At 41.6% G+C, this 14,267-nt stretch overlaps 1 protein-coding gene across 5 annotated transcripts in view; it reads right to left on the bottom strand.

Annotated features, from left to right (window-relative positions):
- B3GLCT (beta 3-glucosyltransferase) overlaps window positions 1-14,267 on the bottom strand; it is a 160,581-nt gene that overhangs the window by 99,121 nt on the left and 47,193 nt on the right. For all 5 annotated transcript variants that reach the window (XM_039533776.1, XM_039533757.1, XM_039533750.1 and 2 more), the window contains one exon: window positions 12,272-12,381. In XM_039533776.1, coding sequence (XP_039389710.1) covers window positions 12,272-12,381 — 110 coding nt within the window. The remainder of the gene's footprint in view (window positions 1-12,271; window positions 12,382-14,267) is intronic.

The following is a 14,267-nucleotide window of genomic DNA, read 5'->3' as shown; positions in this document are numbered from 1 at the left end:
TACGGAGACTTGCCATGCAATCTGCTCTGGGGGCTGCGGACCCCAGGCTTGTAGGGTCTGCAGCTCTGGGACAGCCCAACCACGCCAGGGTTTCCAGGCTCCCTACCTTGGAGCTGGGAGTGTAAGGAATCTGGACCTGCAGCAGTCTCTGGACAACAAGTGCAGCTCGCCTGTCGCAGGCTGCCTGACTAGCTACTCTGTATTATTGGTGGGAAAAGTCAATAGACCAGCTCCTAAGCCCAGAAGCAGCAGTATGATGGCTCTTCAAAGCATTTGCCCATAGCTGAAACAGCTCTTGTGCCTGCTTGTTCCTAGCCTTGCTCCCACCCTGCTCCTGCCTTGGACCCAGCCTTGCCTGACTCCAGATAACCTGGCTCTGACTCTCAGCTCCGATTCCTGGCCTCGGACTCTGACATCTAGCCTTTGACCCTGGATTCCAATACCTGGCTGCCTGACTCCTGCTCCAACCACTAGGCACAACCTCCACATCCTGGTCTGACAGTGAGCTACCAGGGCTTCTGGGCTCACTGTCACTGAACAGGGAGCCTGGAATTCCTGGGTTGGGTTAACATGGTCTGCAGTTCCAGGGCAGCCCCACTATGCAGACTGCCCTGGGGCCAAAGACCCGAAGGCTTCCAGATTCAAGGACCAGTTGGCTCCCTGGGATTCTAGACAGCCCAGGAGTCTGGAAGTCCTCATGTACCCTGCCTAAGGGAGATCTACGGGGCAGGGCTGCCCCAGTGCTGTGGAACCTGGGAGCCCTGCAAGGGCTCCCTGAAACTGACTCTCTGGTCAGTTTCACAGTTGTTTTTGCAAGAATGTCATTTTCACAGAGCAGCTGCTGGTTCTACTGAACAAATTTCATTCGAGGTAACGCTGCTAAATTTGACCTAAAACCGTAGTGTAGACCAGGCCTAAGTAACTTAGGAGACTCATTTTATTTTCAAGAGACTTAAGTGGTGGTGTAGACATAGCCTATGTCAGTATAACTTCTGTCGCTCAGGGATGTGAAAAAAAACAAACCCCTGAGCAACATAAGTCACACTGCCATAAGCGCTGGTATGGACAACGCTATGTCAGTGGGAGAGCTTCTTCCGTCAACATAATTAATCTATCCCCAATGAGCAGCGGTAGTTATGTAGACAAGAGAGCTCTCTCCCATCTGCTTAGTGCGGCTACACTAGAGATGTTACAGCTGCACTGCTGTAAGCTCTCTAGTGTAGACATAGCCTTAGGCAAGTAGGAACTTAAGCTCCAATCACTTTCACTCAGCCTGGGAAAATTTTCAAATGTGCCTGACCTGCAATTATCATCTTAATTCACTGACTACAGTTAATCCCTCTGTTCCTTTAATAATTCATTTAGCTGTAAATGTGAAAAATCTTTTGCAAAGAGCTTATGTACCCAAAACATTTAAGGTTGCTTTAAAAAATAGATTTTTTTAAATTACAGTTACCATACTAATGAAGCTTGACACAAATCATGACCAAAAGTTAATTATCTAGTAAATAAGCAATATCATTCATTTTCTAACTTACTAAAAATGTACAATAAGAATCTGAAACTATTAAGCTATGTAATTGCTTAATTAAATGTTTATAGTTAGTGTACCTTCCTAAGTAGCAAAAAGATGCACCAAATCTAGTGTAAAGGCTTTATTTCACTGTATATCAACTTGTTTTAATCGCTATATGAACCAATGACAATGGACCGTTCTTTAGAAAATAAAAGTACAAATGGAAAAGTTGATTAAAATCGATGATTTATAGAAAGGTTTTCCACCTAGTGATTTAAATCGCCTTTATTTAAATCCACCTTGACAACTGTACAGGCAGGTGGCAAGCTGAAGCTACCGTGAAGTGGACTATTAGAGAACAACAACAGGCCAGGCTGTTCTAAGTGTAGTAGGTAGTCAAGCATCTTCAGTATCAGGTCTTGGACAGGGACCCAACCATACTGGGCTGCCCATATTGAGAACCTGTTCTATTTAGATTTTTCCTGTTCTGAGCCAAAATTTCCTGGACCTATACAGAGCAGTGTCTATTCATGGTATTTAACTATCCAACAATCATGCTCTCTGATGTAGTATTTCCAGGTCTGGATGGAGTATCTGGCCATTGTGTCATGAGATCAGATCTAGATGAAGTAGGAGCTCAATTGGAGACTGAACAGGCATTTGTAACAGGTTTGTCAGTCAAGACTGCCTCTCCCAATACAGGGCAACAACAACCATGGTCCTCTCTCTCCTGATCTTAGATATCCTCAAGGAATCAGAGGAATCAGTGGAAAAGTGTAGAGTAAGTCTCTGTTCCACCGTAGAAGGAAGGCATCTGGCAACAATCATCAGCTTAGTCCTCCTCTGGAAGAAGAATTTTGACATTTGGTGTTGTTTTTGGAGGCAAAATAGTCGGGGGAGGGGGGACAAGGAGATTCCTCAACAGCAGAATATCAATCTTACAATGGATCTGTGCAAGGACCATTCATGGCTGGTCATCGACCGCCTGCTTAAGATACTGGTCAAGTTGTTGCTGACCCCTAGAAGGTGAAGGACCAATGTGGTCACCCATTGAAACATCACCATGTCCAGAGCTTGATGGCTTCCAGACAGAGATGAGAGAAATGAGCATCCCATTGTTTAAGTAGTGCACAGTTGTCATGTTTGTGAATATTTGCACTACTGAGTTCCGGAGAACATGTAGGGACACGATATACAGGCCAATCTGAGGACTTTGAGCTGCAGGACTTTCATATGCAATTAATTGTCATCTGGGGACCAAGCACCTTGAATCTGTACGGGGTCAAATGAGCCTGTATTGATGCTTACAGCCAAGAGGCAAATCTCATGATAGAACTGTGGCCATCAGAATCATCCATGGCTTCCTGTCCTGCTGTTCTGGTCACCATTTCACCTTCTCTGATAATCTCCTTTAATTCCTCCCTTTAATCCTGTGGCGCTTACACCAAGTGATCACCTTCTATCACACAAGGAAATTACATTTCGCAAATAATGCCTGAAAGTTTGCCACACTGAGCTTCAATAAGGCAGATGACCCAAACACATCTAGCTTTTGGGGGGGGTCCTTGTTCCTGGGCATGCCTTTTGTTGATTTTTTACTTTTCCTGCACTGCTAGAACTACCAGTGAACCTGGGTTTGGGTGGTAATAAAAGTGATCCAAGTTTTTTGGGGGGCATATGATAGTGCTTCTCCACCTGTTTGGACATGGTCTGGATGGTGGCTGGAGCTTGCCAGAGGCTTTTGGCTAGGTCCAGTATGCCCTCATTTATAGGAAGAACAATTTTGGCTGAGGCTGATGAAGTCTCAGACTTTAGGTAATAATGATGGTCCCTTCTGACCTTAGTTTGACCTTCTGCACATTGCAGGCCATTAAACCTCACCCACCAACTCCTATAACAGACCCCTAACATCTGGCTGAGTTACTGAAGTCCTCAAATCACGATGAGAGTGTGCGCTGGGCAGGAACTCCTGAGCCAGCCCTCCGTGACACCAGCTCCAATTAAGGGAGGTAAATTGGAGCTCGCTGGAGAAACCTGCACCTGATTGACAAAGGGGAAACAGCTGCCAGCTTAATCAGCAAGGGGCTATATACAAGCCCAGAGGAAGGAAGCAGGGGGGAAGCCAGAGAGGGGAAGGAGAGTGGTAGCTCTTCCCTCCTGGGTGCAGAGGCTAAGGAGTCCTCGAGGCTGAAAATTCCAAGCTGTATAGGATGAGAAGATGGCGGGATTGCATGCTGAAAATAAACTGCACCGTTGATTGCTGAACCTGAAGGTCTCTGAGTGGTTTTTGGAGCAGAGCAGAGGCAGGAGCAAAGGGGGCTCTGCTATGCCCTGTTACACATGGTTTAAAGACTTCAAGTTACAGAGACTCCACCATTTTCACTAGCTTAAAGCTGCAAGTGACTCATGCCCCATGCTGCAGAGAAAGGCGAAACCTCCCCAGGGTCTGCCAATCTGACCAGGGGGGAATATTCCTTCCTGACCCCAAATATGGCAATCAGGCCATGAGCATGTGAGCAAGACCACCAGGAAGATGCCTGGGAAAGAATTCTGTAGTAACTCAGAGCCTTCCTCATCTATTGTTCCATTTTTGGCCACTGGGGATTTTTGCTGCTGGCAGTCACCGGTGGGTCACATGCAATTGTAGATATTCCCATCATAACATCCCCTCCATAAACTTATCAAACTCAGTCCTGAAGCTAGTTAGGTTTTATGCCCCCACTGCTCCCTTAGGAACACTGTGCCAGAACTATACTCCTCTGATGGTTAGAAAACTTTGCCTAATTTAGAGTCTAAATTTGTTCATGGCCAGTTTATGTCCATTTGTTCTTGTGTCCACATTCAAGATCTCGAAGAACTTCTGTGTGACTTTGCCTATATGACCATCGTTTCAATATTCAGGGTCTCCGCAATGAGAGCTGAGAAGATCCTGAAAAGCCTTAAAGTCATCACCCACTGGAGAAGGGGCTGGTGTGAATGCCGTGTCGGGAGATGACAACAACTCCTTCGGTGGAGACTGAGGGTGCTGTTCTTCCATTGCTCCCGGTTCTTGGGTGCTGATGTCTAGCTCTGGTGGCAGTGCCCTGGGCAGTGATGCCACCTGGGACCACAGTCTCCTCCTCCTCCTGGACCTACGGGAGTGTGACCTGCTGCAGAACACTTCAGTGGATGGTCCCACTATGGCCAGTAAGGCCAGAGTGGCATCATATATATGTAATGACTATATTGTGGCTAGCTGACCCTCTACCACTAATGTTTCTTTTGTTGCAGCATGTTGGAATTATTAATCATATTTGAAATTATTAATATTAATATGGGAAATCAAACACAAATTTAACCATAAATTCCTTTATCAAATCCAAAGGCCAATATGCAGTTGCTCTAAACATGCCTAAAAAGGCTAAAATAAGCAATTTACTACACTCAAACAGTAACAAACCATTTATAAACATTGCATCAAGATACAAACAGACAAAACCCAAGGGAGTTTAGATCCATGTTGGTTGGCTCCAGCATGGTCATGCTGCTATTAGCAATGAACCCTTTAAGAGCTGACTTTTTATAACAAACAAGTGATGTCAATGCCAATTACTGACTTCAGCTAAAAATCAATTTGAGGCAGTTCATCCTTATTTCTGGTCTTAATCCAGATAAGATTTACAACCTCCTTTCTTCCCAAAGCCTTTCCTCCTTATCTCTTCCCCTCCTTCCTGCTGACCAATAGCTTTTTCATTGCACCTGAGTTCACATAGGAGATAACACTAGTATGTGGGGCGCAAAGGTCCATGTTGGCTCCTTTAAGAAAGATTCTCTTTGTGTGATTTAAAACCATCTGCAGACACCCCTATTGGTCAAAGGCCTTTTTTTAGAAACTTCCCCTTATCTCATGAGTTATTCTTTGAACTAGACATCCTCCCTACTTCATTCTTTTTCGCTTTATAACTCATTATTTTCAAGACCTTCCTTCTATTTGTTAGTCAGGCCCTTTCTTTAGAACACATATATTTCCTTAACCAAGAAACTAACTTTAATTCTATAATTTTATACTTATCCTACCCAGCACCCTACAAGAGCGATCTCCAGTCCTGGCTCTAGGTTCGCTCGCAAAGTGGCTGACAGTGTTGGTCTTGAAACAGTGGCAGGCGATGCCAATGGCCCCAATGCTGGGATGATAGCCATCAGTTTTCAGTGGAGTTTTCTTCCCTGACCTCCTTTCGCTGCTGGACCCCTCGGTGTGAGGTCTGCTCAAAGGGTCACTCACTGAGAATGACCGTTTGGATTGTTAGGAGGTCGTGGTCTCCTGGAGGTCCAAGGCAATGTGCATCAATTGCTAGAATAGGTGTAGTTGCTGCAGCCTGGGCCTCAACTTGCAAGTCCTCAATGAGAAGGCTTTACACACTAAATACTTATCAGGGATGTAACTGTCCTCCAGACAGAAAAGGCATCAACTACGTCAGCTGACCACAAGGATGAGTCCATCACAAGTTGAGCAGGGCTTATACAAGTTTTAGAGTTCACCATGGCAGTTGGCCTGGGTTGTTTTGCTTTGCGGCAAAGGGGTGTGTACAGAAAGTTTTGGCTTTTAAGGAACGTTCAAATTAAAAATGAACAGAGATAAGGAGGGTGAAGAAATGCCTAAAAGGTAAGTATGAATCTCAAAAGTAGCAGGTCAGACACTTGCGAGGTTCCATCTCTCTGCCACAGGTAAGAAGGAACTGAAGGAGGGTTACATCCACTCTGCCCTTTATATCCTTGCACAAAGATGCATGTGCAGGCCCAGTGGACATGACTATTAAATGAACTCCGACCTCACATGCATTAGACTCGTGCATACCTACAGTAGAATCCACACTGAAAAATATTCCAAGAACCACTTCGTTTCTGGCCTTTGTGACAAGTCCTTTCTTAATAGAGCCAACATAGGACCTCATGAAAGAGAATTTCACCTTTCATTTAAAAAGAAGTCTAGCCCTTTTCCTTGCAAAGATAGAAAACAATACACTAGGCACATAAAGCAAAGATACACTTTTACTTTTTATATGTAACAAGGCAATTAAAGCATTGTGGTTACAGAAACAGCTATTTTAAAAAATGGGTATGCATAGAACAAAGACAACAATGTAACATTTGCTTAATTAATTTTTCAAATTAAATGTTGCAAATGTTCACAGGTGCATAATATCCTTACGCTGAAAGGTGCGTCATCAGCAGACCCTTGGATCCAAAACCACAAACACCTCATTAAAACCTATGGGTGTGTCAAGCATCCTCTTTCAGACTCAAGGGGAGGAGCAATCCAACTTCTTATATAGTAAATACAGCTGCAAACAGAGACTACTGCTCAAGATACTAAGCAGCCCAGTAGGTTAATACTCCTGGGGGAATTCTGCACCACTGCTGGCCCTGGCAGGGCATGCTTACAAGTAGAAGACACTGGGCGTGGGGGTGGGGAGCTGGAGGGTTCCTGGCAGTTGCAGTTCCTAGCATGCCCTGAAGGAAGGAGGCAGCGTTCAGGAGACTCCACACAAGCCCAGGACCCAGCATCAGGCTATTTCTCCCTCTGGATCCCTGGGGTCTGGGAGGGAGGGCATGCAGAGGTCTGGGGGGGGTGAGTATCTGGAGGGGGGCACAGCTGGAGTCTGGGGGGAGGAGGTGCGTGTGTCTGGACAGGGAGGCCTGCAGCTAGTCCATGCAAGTGTCTGTGCTAAGGGGGGCCAAAGCTGGACTCTGGTAGGGAGAGGGTGTCTAGCCCCCCTACTGGGCTCTAGGGGAAGGGAGCAAAGAAGCATGAACTGGGTTGTCAGAGGGGTTTCCTTAACACACTACTCCTGGAGGAACGTTTTTGTGTCTGTAATATTAGACAAAGTTGCTGATAGGTATTCTGAAATAAATTACCAAAAGAACTGAAACTGACATGATTATATAGTGTTACTTTGAAAAATAAAATATGCAGAATTTTAAAATATTGTGCACAGAATTTTTAATTCTTTGGCGTAGAATTCCCCCAGAATAGTGATTTGCAGACTATGCACACTAGTGGCAGACAGGCAAGAGAAAGCTGTGACTGTTACCCTGAAAGGAAGCAGGAGGACAGAACTTCTTGGGCACAGAGCTCACTGGAGTGCCAGACTAGGGGATTTCTGAGCGAGGATACAGCTGTTTCTACTGTGTTCAGAGAAACAGTACTGACTTTTTTTAAAAATACATAAATGAGATTACACCAAGACTGTACCTGACTTGTGCCACAAACTTCTATTCCTAATGAAAAGAACCCTGCAAAATTTAGTTCAGACTAAAGGGCAACTCTATAAATTTCTCTCTCGTGTACACAGGACTAGAAATATATGAAAGTCGGATTTAGGCTGTAGCAAAAGATTAGCATTATGGAGTATAAATAAATTAAATAAATAAAATAAATTAAAGGAGATATCCTATCTCCTAGAACTAGAAGGGACCTTGAAGGTCATTGAGTCCAGCCTGCTGCCTTCACTAGCAGGACCAAGTATTGATTTTGCCCCAGCGGCGACAGGGTTTGGGCTGTAATCACCAGTCCAGGACACCTCAGGCCAGCCGTATGTAGTCTCCCATTTTAACTTTGGGAAATATGGTCACACTACCTTTCAGCAAAATTTAGTTAATAGTTAATATATGGTGTTTTTTTCCCCCCACAATGTAAAAACTAAAGATTCCCTGTAAAAATGCAAAGTCTATATTTTGTCAAATTTTTCTGTGGCAAATGGATTTTTAGAATCTCTGCTCATAACAAACAAAGCACTGTGGCACAAATACTGTGTATTATAAAGATATATGAAGTTTGTTTTATATAATAGCATTTATACATATTAATCCCATGGAAGCATGCAACATCCTGGAAAACAAAGGCAACGAAGACTGAATGAAAAGGACTTAAAATTATGTTCTTGCACTCTTATAAGCTTTGTAAACTTCATGTTCAAGTACACTTGTGTATTAATGACACCCGAGTTCCAGAAACTTTACACCACTGCAGTTTGGTTAAGTCATTCATAATTCATTTTCATCTTTACGCTTTTTAAAAGCAACATGTTTACAAATGTAATGCATTAGTTTCAGAGTTTTCTGTAAACTGAAGGCTCTGATAATAAGAGCATGTTTCATCTACCGTAACTAGATCAACTTGATACACAGTCTCCCTGTCTTCCAAGGTAGTTTTATCAGCCCTTAGAGGCAACCAAACCACTACTACTGCTTCAAAAACTCCATTAGTAGTCCAGAGTGATTTGGTGATTTTAAAGGGGCAATATTTTTACAGACTGTTTCAGCTGTAAAGTTAGCTATTTCCAGAAGTAGCAGTGTTTCTAAATTCCTGGGGTGAGCCAAGTCCAAATATTATAATATGCTCTACCTAATATTTTCCTCATAGTTGACATGTTATTCCTATTTGTATTTCTATTTTTATTATGCTCCACTGTATAGCTTAAAAAACTGGTAAAGAATGTAAGAAATTTTCCTCATCACTAGGTTTTAATCATTGCTTAATATGAAAAAATATTGGAAAAAAATTGTATAGCTAAGTAATATGCATCAACTTCATTTTAACAATTAAAGCAACGCTGACATCTAGTGGTAACCTGAATGATAGTATAAAATAGGTAGGATTAAATTTTTAAAATGTGAAATGTAAAATAAAAAATAAATCAAACAATAATAGGAAACTTTTTGAGCGGATGCAAACAGTGCAGTGACTTTTAAAACATTCATTGTAGTTCAGTAAACAAAATAAATACAGGTGACAGGTTTTATTTTTTCCAATTTTAAAACTCACTAACTGTAAATGCTTAAGATGCCTATTATCAGGGACTTAACTTCAGTATGATCTGACAGTAATCCCCTTGAACATATTCTTTTAAATGGAAGTCTGAACTCCAAATTTCAATGCACAGAGATTTCAAAGATTTTTCCCTTCAGTGACCAATACTCATGGTCTTATTCACAATGGTTGAGGGTACTGTATTTGAAAGTAACGACAGGAAAACAGAGACACAAGGAATACAAAGAGGTTTGGTGAACTTTTTTCTGTATTTTGCTGCCTTTTTTTCCACCACCCTCCTCCCTCGTCAGGTTCTGGACATAAGTTTTCAGTTTGCTATCGTTTTCCTCACTTCCTGTCCTAAATTGTCATGTGGACTGTTAAGCAGGTGTTGTTACATCTGAAAAGTGTTTCCATTTCAATCTAGGATGAAGGGATCATTTTTCTAAAGCACTTTGAGATCCTCTTTACTTGCAAAAATAAAACCAATACTAAAAAAAACACCACTTTAGTTCATTCAGATGTGAGAGTTGCTCCCAGCTACAAGATTATTGCCTACTTACGGAATGTTAACCTCTCTTCCTTCCCTTGTGTAAACAAGCATGTCTATATTTCCTCTTGATGAACATATCTATGCTCCCTCTTGTTGATTTTTCTAGCTCCCGGCCAGTGACATTCTGAGGTGTCAACATCAACAAAGTTTACCAGGAATCCATTTTTAGTAGCCAACACCTTATTCCTGCCATTGGATCTGTGCAAATATACCCATGCAAGGAGCCCACTGAAGTTAACAGAAGCTCCATGTGGGTGCAAGGACTGCCTGCATGGATGCAATTACAGAAATGGGGCCTGTAAAAAGGGCAGTTAGAACATATTTATTAATATAGTATTGATCAGCTCAGGTAAATACATAATTAGGAAGCATTTCATACAAGGGCAACAAGAATCCTAGAGATTTAGTGCACATATGTAGGAGCAGGATTTTATAATGTCCCATGAGAATTAATGTATGACTTGAGTTCATCCTGTCAGCCACCCTTTTTGAATAGCACAAAGGAATGACAGACCAGAACAATCCTTATGACTGATTATGGTCACCCTTTTGTTTTAGGATAAGTTATAATGTCTACTATGGTTTCCTATATGTATTATAAATTAGGCATGCTAGTTAAATATACATTTCTTTGTTTTAAAGTTTTAGTAAGCAAGAGACAGGATCTTGTACTGTATCTATGTTAAGGAGATTAGAGGAATGTTGAGGGCCTGAAGCCCCAATGTGAATTGTTTTAGTTATAAGATTTAGCAAGGCTTGATTTACAATGTATTCTGCTGAATATAAAATGCTGTCTGTATACCTTTGAAGGTTTCTGTAAGAGATTGTCTGTGTGAATGAGGAATGCATGCATCAGGAAAAGATAAGGTGTGAAAGCCATCACAAATGTCCAGATGGTCAAGAAAAAGTGAAAGACTTGGAAAGACCAGGAGACAATCACAAAACATTCATTGTATCTGATGCTAAACATGTTAGCAGCATTGACAGGCACCCCCAAAGGCGAGACAACAAATAGGAGATAATGATGGGAAGCCCGACAATAACCATCAAATGATAACACCACTTAAGGACTAATGATTACAGGATGACATTGCAAAATGCATGGACTCAAATAGGAATTTACAACGATAAACCTGGGGTGTTTTGCCATGGAACTCTGGGTTCAGTCCTGCAAAGCCTCGGAGCATCGGAAGAACCCAGCTCCTCACTCGTGCTCAATCTAACTGGCCATTAGATTGACTCCAGGTACAACAGACTGGTAACTATAAACATCAACTGCCAGAGAGAGAGAGAGAGGGAGGGTGTGTGTGTGTGTGTGCGCGCGAGAGAGAGAAGCATATGCTAACTGTTGTATTTTCAATAAATGCTGTGTTGCCTTCTCCTGAAAAGATCATGTGTTCTTTGTATGAGCATAACACATAGCACTTTTTTTTTAACAATAACTTTTTGAACCCAGTTTACTAGAGACAAAAGTTCAGTTCAGTAACCCGCACTGCAGTATGTTACTTCACAATTTTATTTTAAATATAAAATTTTATTTTAAAGGATCAAAAAATGAGGCAGAGAAATTAATTATTTTAAGATTTTTGAACAACTATGGTTTAAAAAAATCAATTTTAGCTCTAAGCTAAGGTTCTGTGATCCAAATTTCTGACTAATGCTCATTCTAAACCAGTGATAATACATTTATGTGATAAAAATGCAGACAAAAGCTATTCCGAAGCAAATGAAGATGCATTACAAATGTTAAGGTGTGCCCCTGAAAGTGATCCTTCATATTAACTTAAACTGATGTACCTAGTTCATCAGAAAAAACATACAAAAAACTAAAAACGTATACCATTAGATCCTATTTGTAAGCTTTTTCCATTCAACAACTTCTTTTATCATTTCAGATCAAATTCCACCCACACAAAAAGAGTTTTACATACTTTATTCACTACAGTATGTAATTCAACATGAAAAACCCACTTGGTGATCATCATCATATGCCATCAGTGATATCCTTGAGCTTAAACAATATCCTCAGAAAGTGCACAGAGAAGAGTAAACAAATGTATTCTGAGGGCTTGTCTACATGGTTAGCTAGTCTGCATAAGAAGGGTGTAAGTTCTAGTGTGCACTAGCATGTCGTGCACTAACTGGGCCACGTGGACTCTTCTAATGTGCACTAAAATCTCCCTAATGTGCACATTTAATGTAGTACTGTTTTAAATGAATGCACAATGGAAGGGTCCACACAGTTAGTGCACATTACAATTTACAGCTCTCTGATATAAACTAATGCACTATGTAGACAAGCCATGAGATAGGCTAACAAAATAAAATGCATTATAAAAATAGGCTCAGTAGAAAGGTAAAATGTTGTACAGACATATGTAAGCAGCACGCAGTATATTTTATCTACACATACCTTTCCAAGCTCTTCAGCCTGGTTTAAAATATTGCGCTCTAAATCTTCTGCTCTTTTTGAATGAAAAGAGTTACTCTGACTCTGGATGACAAATACAATTTCTTGTAATTCTGTGAACAAGGAAATAAAAATATTTAAAGAAAACAGAAATAAACATAAGTTCCACACCACTGCTAAAGAGAACTTTGAGGGGGAAAAGCAAGACATAAAATCATAACTGATTTATTTAATTAATAATAAAAATGCATATACATACATACATACAATTGTTTTATTTTCTTAAAGAGCCTCTGTTTTAACTGTTTGTTTCTATGAAAGTAGAACACTAAATTTGTCATGGTATTATAGTATTGCCAACCTCAAGAGATCAAAAATCATGGGACTGGCCCCCCAAAACATGAGATTTTAAAACCCATCAAATCATGGGGTTTAGTCTATCTTATATTAATCATATAAGCAATAATGTCATAGTAAAAATATGGAATTGATTTAGCCTTTTGCAAGAAGCAACATTTCCCTAACCTCCTCCCACTTCTCTGCCTGAGACTGGGCAACACTCACTGAGCCCCACCACACATACTCTTCTTTGCCCATCACTATGACAGACCATCCTCCTCCACTCTCCTCTCCACTCCTTCTTCTCCTGTGCCCCCCTTTCTACTGCACACCCTAAATCTACCACCTTTCCCCTCTCATTCCCACTATCTACCTTTCACCGTGTCTATGCTGCTCCTCACAGTCCACACGTCCTGACTAGCCTGCTGAACCACAGAGTGGCAGCCATCATGCCTGAGGACATGGCTTCAGTCTCACTGAAAACAATGGGAGATAGCAGCCACTTTTATTACGGGCAGCCTCACTTCAACTTGCAGATTGTCACTTCCCTGTAGTCTACCATCTTGCGGTCTTCAGTTCCATTGACAATAATCAGAGATGGTGGCCATTTTGAATAAGGAAAAATTAATCAGTTGGCAGCCTTTCATCTTGTTTTCATGAGACAGGTAAAAAACCACCCCCAAAATTGATAAAAACAACAAGAGTTGTAATACTGGTATTACATCAGACCCCAAGCAGTTCTATCAGTATGCCTGTAGCCACAGCATTGCTGAACACTTTCACAATGCTATTGGTGCACCGCAGGGAATGCATTATGTACAACCACCACCCAGAAAGCACCTACAGGACTGCCCCTCTGTTGGAGGGGGCATGCATTCTAATTTTCATATCCTGCAAGAAGACTAGCTTGGAGAAAATAAATATTCTTAATTTACTTTAGAAAAGGAAAAAACACTTTTATAACACTTTATCAAGACAACCTATCAGACTATGGTGTCACTTTTAAGTCCTTCGGGATAAAGCTGCTAGGATAACCACAGAATTGCTAAAAGAGGAAGGAGTGAAGATGGGAGACTAATTTATAAAGAAAGGTAGAGAAATGGAAGGAATGAAAGGGAGAAAAAGAAGAGAAGTAATTTCAAGGAAAAGAAAGGAAACTGTGAACAAAGAGCACAGAGAAAAAAAACAGTGTCAGAAAAACTTTTAACTAATTTAGTTTCAGTTCAAAATTTTTACTACTGTAATCCAAGGAAGAAATATTCAGAGGTTAAATATCTATTTATTAATCCCTCCTCCACACCAAAGCACATTTGTTATTGTTAAAGTCCTAGGACTCAGAGAGTTGCGTCCTGGGGGATCGCTGAGGATAACCTACCCCAAATTACAGGTTACATGATATGGAGACCTGTAACCCCTGCACTGGAACAAATTAAATGCATTATACATGGGCAGCAGGTATCAAAGACCAGGTGAGGCTGAGCCTCCCAAAACAGCCTTGTGTGGCCTGCCCTTGGTCCACCCCCAGGCCCCTTCCTGCTTCCCAGTGTTCTGCAGCTCTTCCCCCATGGTCTGAGCCCTCGGCTGAGACTAATGGGGGCTGGCCTGCAGCCAGGAACTACAGATGGCTGGAGCCAGTGCACGCACTGCCTACCCATCCAGG

Source organism: Mauremys reevesii, linkage group 1, assembly GCF_016161935.1.
Source record: "Mauremys reevesii isolate NIE-2019 linkage group 1, ASM1616193v1, whole genome shotgun sequence".
Taxonomy (NCBI): Eukaryota; Metazoa; Chordata; order Testudines; family Geoemydidae; genus Mauremys; species Mauremys reevesii.
The sequence above is the reverse complement of the archived record's forward strand: the minus strand, read 5'-3'. Positions and strand labels throughout refer to the sequence as shown.